At 38.2% G+C, this 16381-nt stretch overlaps 1 protein-coding gene across 1 annotated transcript in view; it reads right to left on the bottom strand.

Moving 5' to 3' along the window:
* Positions 1-945: 945 nt before the first annotated feature.
* Positions 946-16381, bottom strand: part of NELL1 (neural EGFL like 1) — a 665093-nt gene continuing 649657 nt past the window's right edge. Inside the window, exons 18-20 of the mRNA XM_019519959.1 lie at positions 10358-10534; positions 7331-7555; positions 946-2945 (exon numbers count right to left, since the gene is read on the bottom strand). Coding sequence (XP_019375504.1) covers positions 2895-2945; positions 7331-7555; positions 10358-10534 — 453 coding nt within the window. The 3' untranslated portion in view covers positions 946-2894. The remainder of the gene's footprint in view (positions 2946-7330; positions 7556-10357; positions 10535-16381) is intronic.

The following is a 16381-nucleotide window of genomic DNA, read 5'->3' as shown; positions in this document are numbered from 1 at the left end:
GGTTTCCAGGGGTAAATCAATCTCTGCAGATTCAAATACTTCGCAGGGTGTACATCTACATGAGACATTAGCTCCTCTGTAAAACACTGCCGTCTACACATGTGGTGCTATTAGAACAGAGTAAACCACTTAAGTCTGCCACAGGACAGTATTTGTAAATGCAACTACCATCTTTCAGCAGAGCAATGCATGTGTAGATGCTGACAGGGCTGGCTGGGGCACAAGGGTGTTTCAGTACGAGGACGCTTCAGTGCCCCTGCCAGCCCTACCTTTGTGCCCCAGCCAGCCCCTCCACAGAAAGCTGAGCCAGGTCAGAGTAGCTCCAGTCTGTCAGGCTGACCCCCAGGTCTGCTGCCAGCTGAGGCTGCTCTGACCTGACTCAACGTGCTGCAGTCCTGGGTGCATGTGTAAACGTGGCACCCAAGAGCAATACATTCCGGCATGATAAGCACCAGATCTTATTGCTTCACTGTAATAGCACATGTAGACGTGCCCAGGGTCAAGTTTCCTTACCTGGCTCTGCCAAATAGCCCACACGTAGCAAATTCTCTGACTCTCAAAAGACCTCTAAAGTAGATGCTTTTTCACTGGGACTTATTTGAGGCTGTTTGATTTAAGTCTGGGTGGAAGAAGAATGACCCATTTTGCTTTCAAACACTTCACACAATCTTAATGCACATTCAGGGAATTTCAGAGGTTTACCTATGGCCTGGACCTAAAACCTACCATTGGTCTTGAATGGTGTGGGTAAATGGAAATATTTCTTACAGCTCTGATGCTAAGACTCCCTGTGAAGAATCAATCTCCTTCTATGTAGCAATAACAGTAACTTACTATGCTAATGCATATTAAATTGGGAAATAAAGAAAATGTTTGTTATAAACATTGCATTTAAAACAATGATTGGTGCTTTATGGTACTGCTAATAAGATTATGGAACGGCAATCTGTACATAGGAGTTTATTTTGATGCCCACAAGTTTTAAATCATTACTTTTTATATCCCAGCCCACTGGATGTCTCCTCCAATTGAATTACCATTGGGTTTTACAATGTGATTTACAAAATGAGCTGACAGTATGATTTACAAAGTATCATATAAAACACAACTGTTTCCCTTATAATACAATCATTAAAACAATGCATGGAAAGCTGAAAATGACCAGACATTAGAAAAGAAATCTATGTTTAGGCTGGAACCCAGTTATGAACAAGTCTTTTAAGCAAAATTATCAATACTAACAATGAATGCAGGACAAACTTGCCTAAATGATCGCAAGTCTTTTTTTTACAGTGTTTTGCAACTCCTCTTTAGGAGAAACATGAAAGTACATTATTTAAGAGAAAAATCTAATATTCTTCCATTTCATACAGTCACACATCATTCTTAAAATAAATTTCACATTTTCTGGAAGAAGCTATGAAAAACCACAAATGTATACTTTTCCAAAGTGTAGCCACTATACTTATAGCTGCAATCTTTTTCCAAACACCCATTATGTCTTTAATTAAGAAAAAAGAACAAAAAGGGCAGAAAACACTACACAAATGAACAGAACAGACTACAACAGCACATTAAAAATGTGGTATTTGAGCCATAGATGCCATCGTCCTGGGAACAGATGTTTTGTTCCAGTGCTACAAACTTTCTAGCCTCATGAAAAAAGTAGTTGCACCTACCTTGGAGAGAATCCAAAATCTAACCTTTTGTGTAGGGTTAGAAGTTTTAATTAGGATTTTTGCCTAGGTTTGGGGGTTTTAGACAACATTATGTACATGGCTAACTTAATAAATTAGGTCCTTTTGAATGTCAGAACAGTACAAAGAGGGGACAAATTGTTTTGAATGTCTTACACATAATCAAAATGATAGAACAGAATGCCACTAACCTGTAAGGGCTAAGGCAGTGTATGCTGTCATCTCTACAATAGTACAGATGGTTCTGAACTTTTTTATTATGAAAAAAGTAATTGTGAATGGCAGTTTTATTATTAAAATAACTACACCAGGAAAGATTTTGAGCTCACCTACATTAATGTAACTGAGTGCAAAATCTGGCCCACTCAGGTCAAAATATACAAGCTTAAAGCTGTTTGACTGCTTTATTTTCTATCACACAATCCAGATGAATTACACCCACATCCAGTATATGTAGTTTCACTTGCAAATTAGAACACCGATGTCAATAAGTGGCATTGTTTCCTTGATATGTATTGAAAGGGTGCTGAATATGTGTCTCAATTCAAATCTGCTGCTAGTTCATATGATTGGAAAAGAAAGTGCTTTTTGCCACTTCATTTAGCTTGTGGCATTCATTTTTTTCGAAGACAGACTTAGGTTTGATTACTTCCAGCCTGTACAAGTCAAATGTACCTCGGAATGTTTTAAAAGGTTTGACAACTCTGAAATATAATTTGACTGTACATACATACATATTTTCATAAATACATCTGACAGGGACCTCAGAATTAAGTATGCGGTGTTATGGGACAGAATCACAATAGGCAGCTTTATTTGTGGAATCTAGATCCAAAGTAAAATGAACTGAGTTTTGATCATATTGTCAGTACACAAATTAAACAAAAAAAAAATATACAATTAGTTTACTCAAGAAATAAACATATTTGCAAATAATCTGACAGGAAGAAGTGTGTTATTTACAACACTGAAAGCTTTTAACAACCATAGACTTATTAATGTGTTGTACTGTAAAGTCACCCAGACAAGGCTAGCAAGAATGAGCATAGTGGTAGGTCCCAAAGGCAACTCCCAAACATCTTCCTCATGCGGAGACTTTGGTAATTGTCTGTTGTATAAAACACCAACTCATATAACTTCATTTCAGATGTTAACTGTACCAGTTTTCCTTACATAGAAGAGTTCGACTGTATTACTTCAGTTATTGTGAAGACATTCTAAATCCACAGAACAGCAGACATTCCCGTTCTGTACAAACAAACAAACGAATATTAGTGCTCGTCATAGAACAAGTGAAAAACAGAGAGAACAAAGGGCCATAAGACTTGGAGACAGAAATCCTTTTTGCTGCTATGGGAAATGAATAAACCTGTGAGATTCTGGTAGAGGTAGGGTGTTGTTGATCCCTACTACTGAATTTCTCTTGGCTGTTGGCTACCTGATAATGCACAAGCCTTTGTTACATCTGCTATACAGCTCATGCAGTGTCTTCTTTTTTCTCAGATGTGAGGAAGGGTACTTTGTATCCAAGAGCTTGTCTATATCCTTCCCAGCTATACAGCTGGTCAAATACAAGAGGTCATCCACAAAAATCCTTGCCTCTCTTGTGATTTTGGCTATTCTACTTTGGAAGAATTAGGTTTAAATAGAAGCTAATTCAGGTTCCAGGCCTATTTGGTTCTTGCTGTGATTTTCAAACATGTTGATTGTGGTGCAAAACTCTAGAACTCTTGGTTCAGAGATGGTACCTTTTATTAGACCAACTAACAAATTGCAAAAAAAAAAAATCTTTTTGCATTGCTTTTTGTCTCAGACCAACACGGCTACCAAATACATTGACTGTGATGGTGTTTTTACGATCTGACCATTCCTTTAACAGGTAAGAATTAAACTCACTGACTCATTTATCATGGTGTCAACTGCTGTGAGTCACAATTAAGCGTCACAATTCACCTGAATTGCATTTAAATCAGAAACTTAAGTGTGAAATCCCATTACAAAACTGTACCATTTTATTAATATAAAATGTAAAAAATAGTGAAGCTGCTACATTTAACTTTGCAGTGATATTCTGTACAGAGGCTTTTAGTCTGTTTGAACATATGCAGGTGTGCATACTCTCATATCACAGGTAAGAACTGTGATAGCAGTTCCAACTCTTTTGTCAATAGGTAAGTCTGTGACGGTCAAATGCACGGGAATCTTACAAATTAAAAACAAAAAAAATCTAGCCCTTAAGGGAAGTTCCGCAAAAAAGGCCAGCAAAGAAAATCACAATGAATTAAAGCCCAGAATCAGACCATAATGCAGTAAAAGCTGTGTTAACCAGCATTTTACTAACTGGAATACTCTGTTAACTGGATTTCCAATATTCCTCAATACAGATCTTCACTTTAGCAACCAGAATCTTTGCTGAGTCTGCCTGGCACGTGCATCAAGTATTTCTGTTGGTTACCTTAATTAGTGATGCTGCAGGGGAAAGGACGGAGGGAGGGGAAAGGGATCTGCACAGGGCAGGGCGGGCTGCTGCTGCAGGGTGGGGCAGGTATAACTCTCAGATAACCAGAATTTTCAGATAACTGGCACCCCCATTACCCCACTCATGCCAGATAACAAAGCTTTTACTCTACCTTTTCTCTAGTATTACACAGGAGACAAAAAACTTCATACAGCATTTTATATGATACAGACACTGTTTCATAAGACTATATTTAGTTCTTTCACTGAGCAAGGAATAAATAAAATGGAACAGTTCTCTATCTATGAATGATACAAAGGACAGGCAACCAGAATTTGAATTCAACACTGGGTGCATCTACACGTTCATTAATATGCTTTTACCACTGCACATTAAATTTAGAACCTCTAATGTGAGGTAATAATAAATCTGTATTAGGCTACCCTAATGCACAGTAGCAAAAGTGCATGCTTTTTAGTGACACGTAATGTGCTATATAGCCTTATTTTACTGCGCATTAGGATATTAGTACGGTTTTTGATGTGACACTCTAATGTGATATAAAATAGGCTACTACAGATTAAAGCACATGTGTAGAAGTGCCCAGTATTAAGAAGTTATATTCTAATAGTAGTAAAATGACTTTATTTAGGGTTTGTTTAGTCCTCATTTTTATTTAAAAAAAAGGGTTTCTTAGGTAGCACTGAACAAAAATAAATCTTTTTGTAAGAAATGTACATTTGCTTCAAGTCTAAGGTTATGCCTATATTTTTAAAAAGTGAGACTAGTATTTGACCTGTGTGTTTATATATGCCTGTGTGATGCTGTCATTTTGTGAACTGTCCATCTATATACAATTCCAAAATTCCAGTATAAAACTTATTTGGGATTTTGGAATTGAAGAACTCTGGTTTTCATTTCAGTCCACCAGATAGGTGAAATTTATTTATCAATTATGACATGTCTGTTATTTGCAACACATTAATTATGAATGCAGTTTATTCAGTCATGCTCTTCCACATACAGGGCTCATTCCAAACTATGTTGAAATCAATGAAAAGACTCACATGGGCTTTGATGAGCCCAGGTCAAATCTGTATTGCTTAGAAATAGTATCATTCTACGTTGATTTTTCAAATATGATGGTTGCACTTACACCATCATGTGCAAAATCAGGCTGGAAATCTGAAAAAAGACACACTTCTGCTTACTTTCCAATATTTCCTGTTTTACTGAACACACTGGCAAAAGCCAGGCAGTGCAAAGAAAGAAAGAAGCACAAAGGAGTATAAACTTATGGCAACATGAATGGAGCTGCCACAAGAGAAGGAGTTAACAGAATGTTCCTGGAAGAAATCACCCTGTATTTAAAATTATCCTCTAATTACTAAAATACCATAAGCTGGGGCAGGTTTATTTCAGCTCAAGGGGTTGTCATGGAGTGGCACTGTTTTGGGGTGGGGTTTTCCTAGAATGTCCCTTTCATGCATTCAGGGTTAAGTTAATATATTTGATGCATCACTGGCATGATTTCCTACTGGTTTACTTTTTGTGTCATCATTTACCCCTGCAAACCCAAGGTATAAGTTGTGGGGCTGTGTAAAACAGCACCATTTCGTTTCAACTTCCATTTCACCATTTTGATAGGACAGTGTTTTGTTTCGAGTTTCATTTCATTTTGAAACCACTGTTCCATTTCCTTTCATTGAAACTGCTTCTCTGTTTCAACACTGTTTCAATGTGTCACCTATAGGCCATAATGGGGAAGCACAAAACTGCCTGTAACATGTCATTTCCTGCCTGATTCAGATGAAACTTCCAGGGTTGGTAGCCCCTTCTGAGGCCACAAAGCCTGCCAAGTTTTAAGAAGATAGGTACAGGGATTTCTGGGAAACTGCACCTCAAATTCTTGAAAGCATAACTTGTGTGTGTGTTAAGCCAGCGGGGTGAAAACTGCAGGCATGCTAGCCCCTGCTGAAGCCACGAAACCTGCCAAGTCTCAAGGAGATAGGTGTAGGGGGGTTGGGCTTCTGGGACCCTGCACCTTAGGCTGTTGATGGACAAAACTCATGACATGGGTGACTGTGTGACTGACTGTGTCTGTGTTAGGGCACGGGGGGGGTGAAAACTGCAGGGATAGTAACCCCTGCTGAGGCCATGAAGCCTGCCAGCTTTCAGGGAGATAGATGCAGGGGTTTCTGGGAAAGTGCACCTCAAGCTGCTGACAAGCAAAAGTCATGACGTGTGACTGTGTGTGTGTTAAGCCGCGCCCTCACCGGAACTGGGGCCTTTACATGACATGGTAGTGTGCCTCAATGAGGTCTACTCCTCCCCTACAGCCTCAATCCGGTCCACCACTTTAAATGACAACAGGTAATAACTTAGTAAGCAGCACAGTAGCACCACCAGCATTTCAGGCAGCCAAACAGTCACAGTCAATATCAGAGCAGTCTTTCCCGCATCTTCCCCCTCCCTCTCCTTACTGTTTCCCTGCAGGCAGCTTCGAAACATCTCAAAACTTTTGAAGCATTTTGACTGACCTTGTTCTGTTTCGAGGCTGTTTCGAAGCCCTTCGTTTCATTTCAGTTTCACTGTTCTGAGCTTGAAATGAGTCGAAACAGCGTTGACAGAAGACAGCTGGTGAAATTTGCCCAGCCCTAATAAACTACACTCCTCCACGTCATCTCTGAATTTGGCTCACAGTGATTCTGTTTCTAGTGCTCCTCTCAAACATTTGTTTTGAAGAATGAACAAGCCTAATTTTCAAACCCTCATGTATCATGCAATTTTTGTTGTTGTATTTGTCTCTACTAAACAGTTATTATTGCTTTAAAAGTACATTTTAATAAACTTCTGGAATATTCAGCCATTATTAAAATGCTATCCTAGTTCCATATAAAGAATTCCTCCAGGGCTTTCAAACAGAATAGTTTAAAGTTGCAGAAGTATGTTAAATATCTGTACTCATATTTCCAAGAAAATAATTATAGAATTACCATGTTTTTGTTTCCACTCTGCAAACCATAAATTGTACATGTTATACCGTAGGCTACATTATCTGCCCTTGGATCTCATTTATTTCAATGCAAGTTGCATGAGAACTTCCAGAGCTAAAATATTACCCTGCATTTATAATATAGTACAGATTTCCATCACTATAATATAGTCACAGTACCTTGCATTTGCAGGTGGTACAAGGAGATCCAACCATAGTCCACATAGAGCCACTGAGCCTTGTGATCCCATAGCCATCTAAACAGGTTTTTTGGATGTCGTAAGTGATGTTATCAGCTAGACAAGGGTCACTGACACAGTGGGGGCAACATTCTCCTTCTGAAATAGCTGTGTATTCACAGTTTGGATTTGGGCATAAAAGGGGCCAACAATCCACTTCCCCCTCCTGTAGAAAGAGAAATAAGGTGCATGGATATTCCTTACAAATCACTTGATAATGAGAAACAATAAAACCTATAGCCTGTGAGAGCATATTTGTGCAGCAAGCTGCAATTGGTCTAACATGTTAGCATTATACATATATTCAGCTAGTCAGAGCACAACATCATTGGGCACTGTTTCCTATAGAGCACAATATCATTTTGTTTTTTCTTGATGTAACAAACAATTCTGTTCTTTATCATGACAGGAATGCCTAAATTAAAAAATAAATAAATTGGTGAGTTGTGGCTTCATACAGACATTTGAATAATCTGGGAGAATTGTCCTAAGTATGTTTTCCTGGTAGAAAAATTTACCCAGAACTGTGTGTACAGACCTGTGAGTGCTGAGGTGCTAAAGAATGGAGAGCTTAAAATGCTGACACTGTGCAGCTGGATGGGGTCTTATGTACACATCTCAGCATGCTCTGCAGGCTTCATTGGACTGTCTGGCAAAGGATAGCTGCAGTGCATATGGCTGATCCTGGGGATGGGGCAGAGGGAAAGTTGGGTCATAGAACCTGAGATCACCCCGTGCCTGACCCCCATACCCAGCAGAAGGTTTGGATTGGATACGGAGTAGCCCTGGGTCTAGAACACAAGCCACATGCTCAATTTAAGGCATGAATCAAATCAGCCACAACAATGTTTTACATGAAATGTCGAACATCTTTATGGCTGGTTTGCTGTTATATCATTTACTGACTATGACACTTTACAGTTTATGGCACAATTAACATGTTAAAAGCTTTAAGTTGCATTACGGGTTAAAGAAAGCATTTACTTATCTCCATAAATACACTATTTAAGACATACTAAGAAAGCAGGAAGTACTTATCACCTGATGGCTGGCTCCATGTAAAAGGGGTAGGGATCATACACCTGTTCCTAAATGTGGCAATCTCTGCAACTCAAGGGCCATGATACTTCAGCAGGCATTAGCTGAAGTGCAGCTTATTCCACCATGTCTTATAATACCTGACATGCTTTTTCCTGTATATGCTCCCTACTGAAAGCAGCTGGAAAATATCCACATATATAGACTTTATACCACTCAGACTTTATACCACTCTTACTGGCCTCTTAGGGCATTTTTCCTTTGTGTTGCTTCAGACTGATAAGTATTGGGGTCCAAATGCTAATGGGCCATGCATAATTTTTTAAAAAGGTCCTTATTTTTTAAATTAAAATCAATTTTTCACCCCAAGCGAAAATAGGCACCTGATAAAGCTGTGTCCATAACACATCATCAATTTTGGTCATAGTCAAGTACCTAGAAAATATATTTCTCCCTATCCCATAATGCTAAATAACCAAAATAAAAACAAATTAAGTAAAACATACTTTAGGCTTGATCCTCTCTTAAACAGATAGTGAATCATAATGTGTTTAATTCCATTAAGGCTGTGCATACCCTATACAGAATGAAGAAAAAAATTAGGAAGTAGGGTAAAAACTCAGGCTGTATTTGTGCAGTTCTTAGCACTAAAAAATGGAAGTGAAACGGATTCTGAGTCCAAATCCCAGAAACATCATTGACTTAGCTTATCACCTTAAATCACCTAGCCCATTCATGTCTCAGTTAGCTGAGCTACGAACTCAGGTGAGACACAAAATATCTTTTGGAAATATACTGAACTTGAGTACTCCTGTGAATATTCCATTTAAGTATATGTGAATATCTTACAATTTAACTGAAAATCTTTGCCCCTTTTATTTTTTATGCAATTATATAAGAATCAGAAAAAGTAAACTCAAAACAACATTAAATTGAAGAGTCATATGCGTACTTACAAAGTACAGGATAATGTTATGTATTCTGTGAGTCCCCAAGCCTCAGGGAAGTCAGTATCAATATTATATATGTGCCAATTAGGGCTTTTTTTCAGGGGGGAACTCCCGTTTTCCTTGATTTGCTTTTAATTAAAATTGCTGTTTTACTAATTGGGATCTCTCCCCATAAAAGAAAACTGAGGAAAAATGGAGAATATAATAATAAATAGATCATGACCCCAGGTTCCCCCTGCGCTGGCAATAAGGTGTAATGGGCTCTGATCCTCGAACTCACAATCAAGCCTCCTGCCATGCATGTATGGCATGGAAGGCAGCACAGTTGTGGGGGTCATATATCAGATTCCATGGCACCTTTACTTGCGCATCTGCCAGGGTAACAATAATAATAATAATAATAAACAACAAGAACTAGCAACTGAGAATAAAAACGCTACTTGTTTTTTTGTTATTCCTTCTATGTTTGCTTGGTATTTTAGATTTTCTTTATCATGTTGGCCTTCGGTTTCCTAGCTGTTTGCTTTTTCAAGGCGTATTGGACTTTGTTTTGGATTCCTGAATTTCCAGTTTTGATAGGAAAGATTAGTCATATTGTGGGATTTGTATTTTAAAGAAAAAAATTGGTTTTTAAAAGTTAATATTTTGAAAATAACATAATTGATAAAAACTCTGCAAGGAATGTTGATAAATAAAATATCAATGCAATGAACAAAATTAAAATTGTTTCAAAGGTTTCAAAATAACTATGAAATTTTGTTGACCTCCTCTACTTAAACAGAGCTGAGAAGGGAGTTGTAAGATAATCTATTACCTTGCTTCTGCCTCATGATTTTAGGGCTTTTAACATCTTTTAAATAATAATCTAAGTAAAAGGGCATTGAAGAAAGAATTAGCAACCTCCTATTTTAAAACATGCCTTGCTATAAATCCAAATCTTTATCATGTTGGCTTCTCTTGAAAACAGTTTATTTTCATACCAGACAACGACATTGCTGACAGCTGTATGTCCAGTTGTCCCCACTATGATACAGCTTATGTCCATTTTGGTCTAAACATTGACTGGTCACTCTGGTGTCACATTCTGGGCAGCAAAAGAGATCAACGCTGGGGTTCTGGCAATCACAAGCTGTTCGCCGGCAGAAAATCTTCCCATCCTGTTGAGAGCAAATTTTCATTGGTATTAAGCATATGCTACTAAATAGCAAGTTACTTCAGCTGAACAGACACAGTGATAATGGTGTACAATAAGCACACAGGTAGCCCAGGGAAGACCAGGGACAAGCCCTATAAGATATAAACTTCCTTGGTGCCTGGCGAAATGGACAGGGAGCTATGTTGCTATGCCTTTGTCATGTCATTATAAAAATCACCTTTCAATGCTAGTGAACATTTATCTTCTACCTGTTTTCTGTTGAAATGGCACTGTGTCCCTCTTTTTCCATGCCCCTAGATATAAAATAACCAGTGTCTCTAGTTCAAATGGAGTAAGGCAATTTCACATCTCATCAATTATATGACCAAAAATCTCCAAGTAGTCACCTCTTTCTTTAGTATGTATCAGAACAATAATTTTCTGCACACTTTATTTTCAATAACTGTGTGATTATCAAGAAAATCACTTTCAATAAATCAAAATTTAGCATGTAGTGCCATTAATTTAATAGGAACCTATAACATTAAAAACAGAGAAAGTCACTGCTATCTAAGGAACCTCATATAACAACATCAAGGTAGCATTCTAGTTTCCTTGTATACTAACATCTAGGTAGCATTTATCTCTTGTTATAGTCTACATTTGATATTTGAGTTCATCAGATAAAAACTACTTAGTCACAATGTATCATCATGCAAAATAATCTTGAATTAATGATATATTTTTATTCACAGATTCCTTGAGCTTTAGTTTTCTCACCAGAAGTGTTAAAAATTTACCACCAGTGGCTACGTACAGACAGTCAAAAAGCCCAAGGCTCAGTCAATTCAATCTTCACAGGTTAGTCTAAGTTACATAGACTGAACTGATAAGCAAGTGAAAAGACATTCACTTTTGATACTGGAAATGCAGCCACATGCCTGCAGTGACTCAAGCCAGAAGCAAGGGTGGGGGGGTACAGCACTTAGGGAACTAGGGTTCCTAACTCTTTTGAATCTATTCTGGGGGTTTCCAGAATGCCAACATGCCCATGATACACGATGTGAATGTGCCCATGTGCTTGCGTACATCAGTTATGGATTACGGTGTGTAGACTTTACATCCGGAAGGCAAATGCACACTACTATTATATTTTAAAAACCCACTGGACTACTGTATAAAGTGGATTCATCATTTAATATGTATTTTAATGAATGCCGTATCATTGATCTCCCGGGTGACTCTCAGCAGTCTCCTGGAGATTTATATCTAATTCCTGGAGACTCCAGGGCAATCCTGAAGGGTTGACAACCCTAGCTGGAGCAGACAGCTTGGGCCAAGGGTGGCCCACTCACCCTGGATGGTGGTGGGGGAGGTTCCGGGGAGGTACAAAGCATCCTGGGATGCTGGAGTTAACTTGAATCTGGAGGGAATCTGGGACAGAAGTTCAATAAACCAATTTAGCCTAAATCAGTTAAATCTGATACTCCATCCATCCAGGTTTATCTTAAATCAGTTTTGGCCATTTAGAAAGCAGTTTATATGCACTGAACTTCTGTTGTGTTCAGATTTAAACTGGTTTCCTATCCCTTATACTGGTTTATGTGTAATTTCTGTTCCTAGCCAGTACAGAACTTGGTACTCAGTTAAAACAGTTAATCAGAATGGTCATGGCTAAACATAGAAATTGCATCTGCATGTAAAAAAGGAAGGATATATTCAGCTGGTACAAAAGGAATAAGTGAATTTATTCCAAATCTTATGATGAAAATTATGGAGATTATTGTGTTATAAATTATACCCTTTCTGATAGGTCAGGCAACCCACTGCTATTGCACATGCAGACGAGGCAACCAAAATCACAGTTTATAATGAGTTACTGAAAAGGGTTTTTATTATTATTTTGGCTTAAGTTTTTAGATGTTATCATCATTTACTGGTTTCACACTTACTCTGGTGTGAACAAGAGGCTTAGCAGAGAAAGGAACGAGGGGCAGATTCTTTTAGAGTTTATTCCTGAGTCATTCCCCTAACTTTAGTGGGGTTGCTTTACATTTCAATCAGTGCCAGGGCCAGGGCTGAAACAAAAACAGAGGCTTTAGGGCTATAAATGAGGTAAGGCACAATACCAAAATTCTTCAATACCGCCACAGTAACCTATCGCTCTTGCGAGAAAAGGGACAATACAACTTGTTATTATAACCATAACTAATTAGATGTTTTTACATGAACCCTAATAATGTGTTTAAAGGGCAATTCAAAATGAGAATTATCTGTCCATATGCTGACAAAATACATTATAGATCCAAAATAACAGTAAGTTGTGTCATGAGTTGCTTAGATCAGAATTATTAACATAAAATAAAATAGAATATAACATCACACACAAAACAGGAACATGCAGACCAGCAGCATGAAATTATAATGCTCATATTTCCTAATGACACTGCAGGTGTTTCATAATATTCCTGAATTGATTTGCTTATTACAGATGATTGTGGTAATACTTAAAATTGCTCATTGTTTCTTGCAACAAAAAATAAACAGGAAACAAAACATGGAAAGGTAGTAAGCACAAAATCCCTAAGAAAGACTCAACCAATTTTCATCAAGGCAAATGGCTAGATGGAAGAATTTAAGTTTATCCTTACTTGCTGATCTCAACTTGTGAGTCCAGCTATGTAGAAGAGAACAGGGTCTCTTTGCATCACTCTCTATTGAGCAAGTGGTAGGGAGAGGAGAATGAGAAACTCTGGGTCCACTAGCTACCCAGGGTAGCATGGATGGTAGGGAATAAAATGCTCCCTTAAAATAGTATATGGACAGCAGAATAAGAACTATTAAACTCCAAGGATGCAGAATTATGACTTTCTGAGGGAAAATTAACTTTCAGGGTAGAGTGGTATTACTATATCCAGTCCATTAATCAGGGAAAATTTTAAAGTTACAACCCAGCCCGAATGTTCACACCAAATGACTAGTACCACAAACTTAGGAGATCCTTGTGCTGTCTAGGTGCCTTGGTGTCACTCAATCAAAAACTGCCACCTGAGCACTAGAGTTCTAGTTAATAACTGCTAGGAATAACCTGTCCATCCTGTTTAGATTTGCATCCTCTGCTTGAAGATCATTAAAAAAATTCCCCTTTTCACTTGGTGACAGCAGTGGTGCTTTTGTGCTACTCGCTGCTCCTGCACTGTTTACCTCTGGAGAGTAACTAACCTTTTACATTGCCTTCACTCTATATATTTCAGAACAATGACAGTGCCTGATATTTCTGCTGGAGACCTTTTGATAATCATAATGTACTGCTTCTCTCTCTATTCTTTAAGCATCTGTGATTTGTCTACAACCTTCCTTATTCCACTTCCTGCAAAAATTATTTTGATCCATATGCTATAGCGAGACAGAGCCTCTTTCACTGCATCGCCTTACTTGCTTCTCTGGAATACTATCCCTATGTGAATGTCGGCGGTTTTAAAAAAAAAAACAAACAAAAAACTTGCTTTATATGAACAAAGAACTTGTTTTCCTTTCGATGGAATAGTATCTTGTTTCCTCACATACTACTCCCCCCCAATAAAGGCATGCACTTTGGTAAGGCAGAATGAAGAAAAAGAAGTCATGTCTGCACAGAACAGGGACAACACCTAATGTTCAGCTCACTTACACTCCCCTTCCTGCTTAACCAAATGCTGAAACCCTAGCAGCTGTGGATTGGTCTCCATGTGTGGATCTATGATTCTGAAAAGACCTAAAAAGTTTGCAAACAGAAATAAGAGCAGAGAGACCAGGAACAGCTAGCAGACTGAAAAGCTGCCAGAAAAGGTAAGCTTGATTTGTGGACCATCAAGACCATTAAAAGGAGAGGTGATCATTTACATCTATGGAATGAAGAACAACGAGCCATTAAATCAACTGACTCCCTCAGCTATCTGAATAGAAATGCCACCTCTGGAATCAAAGCAAGGTGATTTTATTTGGCAGAAAAATCAGCTTCCCTGCTTAAGACACGCACCCCAATTTTTTTTGGGGGGGGGGGGTGTTATTTTTGAGAAAAAGTGGGTATGCAAAATATACACTAATAAACACTTGGAGATACACATACAGATGCATATCCAGATTGAAGTGCCTGCAATACATGTACCTTACATGGCTCACAAACTTAGTTAACTGAGTTTTACACTCTGCTTCTGTGAGTTTGGGAAACACTATTTCCCAAACTGACAGAAATGTAACACAAGACCGGTTTGCAGGTCCCACAAAATTAATGGGAGAACCATGAATGGCATTCAGATCCTTCTGGAATCTAACTACCACACTGCAATTCTGCCAGGGATGTCCTTTTGCTCCTCATTTGTGAGAATTGCATATTCTCTCTCTTTAAAGGGAATGCAGGATGATCTGATTTGAAGAATGTTTTCGAAAATATACATTCAGCCAGGCCTGCTTTATGCACAATAGGTGGAATTACAAAAAACAAGTTTAAAAATGCAATTCTCTGTCAGTCCAGTATACCAATTCTCATGAGAATTTAGAAGCATTCTTAAAGAATGCAGAGCAAATCTACTTTAGGCTAGATTCTTAATTAATGCACTCCCATACTTAAGATTTAGGAATTTTAATATTACTGTAAAAGTTGTTGGGAACAGATACCACTATGGCTAGAGATTATCCAATATAATATATGTCTGCTGAAGTGTTACAACAATTCCTTGATTTTTACTTAAAAACTGCTATGTTACCATACGGCCCAATCTTGCTGACACTAATATCATTACTTACGTTGGATAATAGCTTACTCCATAAATAACTCCTCCTAAATCAGTGGAACCACTTGAGGAGTAAAATCCTACAACATGTGAGTAAGGTTATCTGTTTCACTGAAATCAATGTCATAATTCTCACAGTTATATATAATTCTCACAGTTCTTTACTGACAACATGTTCAAATCATTAACAGATAGGTGCCAACAGGTGCAGACCAGCACACAGTTCATAGTGACACATCCCCATAAAAATGGGGATAAGAAACAGGGTGAAGACAAGCACAAGCAAATACCTTTAATGAGTAAAAGGTCACACAGAAGTAAGCAATTAGTCAACAACAAATAGTACACATGCTTTCATACTAACACTAGAAGTCTAAGATCAAAGGTGGGGGGGAACTTGAATGCTTAGCAGTAAATAATGATACTGATGCAATAGGTAACTATAAAACATGGTGGAATGAGGATAAACGATGGGATACTGTAATACCAGGATACAAATTATACAGGAATGACAGAGTAGGTCATATTGGGGGGCGGGAATGGCACTCTATATCAAAGACTGCATCAAATCAAATAGGGCAGATTTTTCAACTGATGAGAGTGGTATCATAGAGTCTTTGTGGATAGAAATCTTGGGTTTCAATAGAAAAAGTACATCTAGGGATATACTACTGACCTCCAGACCGGGATGGCAGCAATGAGCTAGAAATGCTAAAGGAGTTGAGAAGTGGTGACAGCAGAAAACACAGTAATAATGGGGGACTTCAACTATCCACAAATAAGACTGGGTCAATCTAACATCATGCTGAGATGCTGAGACCAAATTTTTAAATGTTATAAAAGATTGCTTCCTGGAGCAGTTAGTTCTGGAACTTACAAGAAGACAGGCCATTCTTGACCTAGTCTTAAACAGTTCACAGGATTTGGTGAAAAGGGTCAGTGTCACTGAGTCATTTGGCAATAGTAACCACAAGGCAACTGGGTTTGACATCCGTGTAGGAGGGGAGACATATCTACACAGTGGGTGCGTCTATAAGAGATGCTAACTGCACAGTAGCTCATTACTAGCGTTGCGCTGCATGAAGCAACACTACTGT

The sequence above is a fragment of the Gavialis gangeticus genome, unplaced genomic scaffold (genome assembly GCF_001723915.1).
Source record: "Gavialis gangeticus isolate Ggan-Ray unplaced genomic scaffold, GavGan_comp1, whole genome shotgun sequence".
NCBI classification, from domain to species: Eukaryota; Metazoa; Chordata; order Crocodylia; family Gavialidae; genus Gavialis; species Gavialis gangeticus.
Note: the sequence above shows the minus strand (reverse complement) of the source record. Positions and strands in the feature narration are given on the sequence as shown.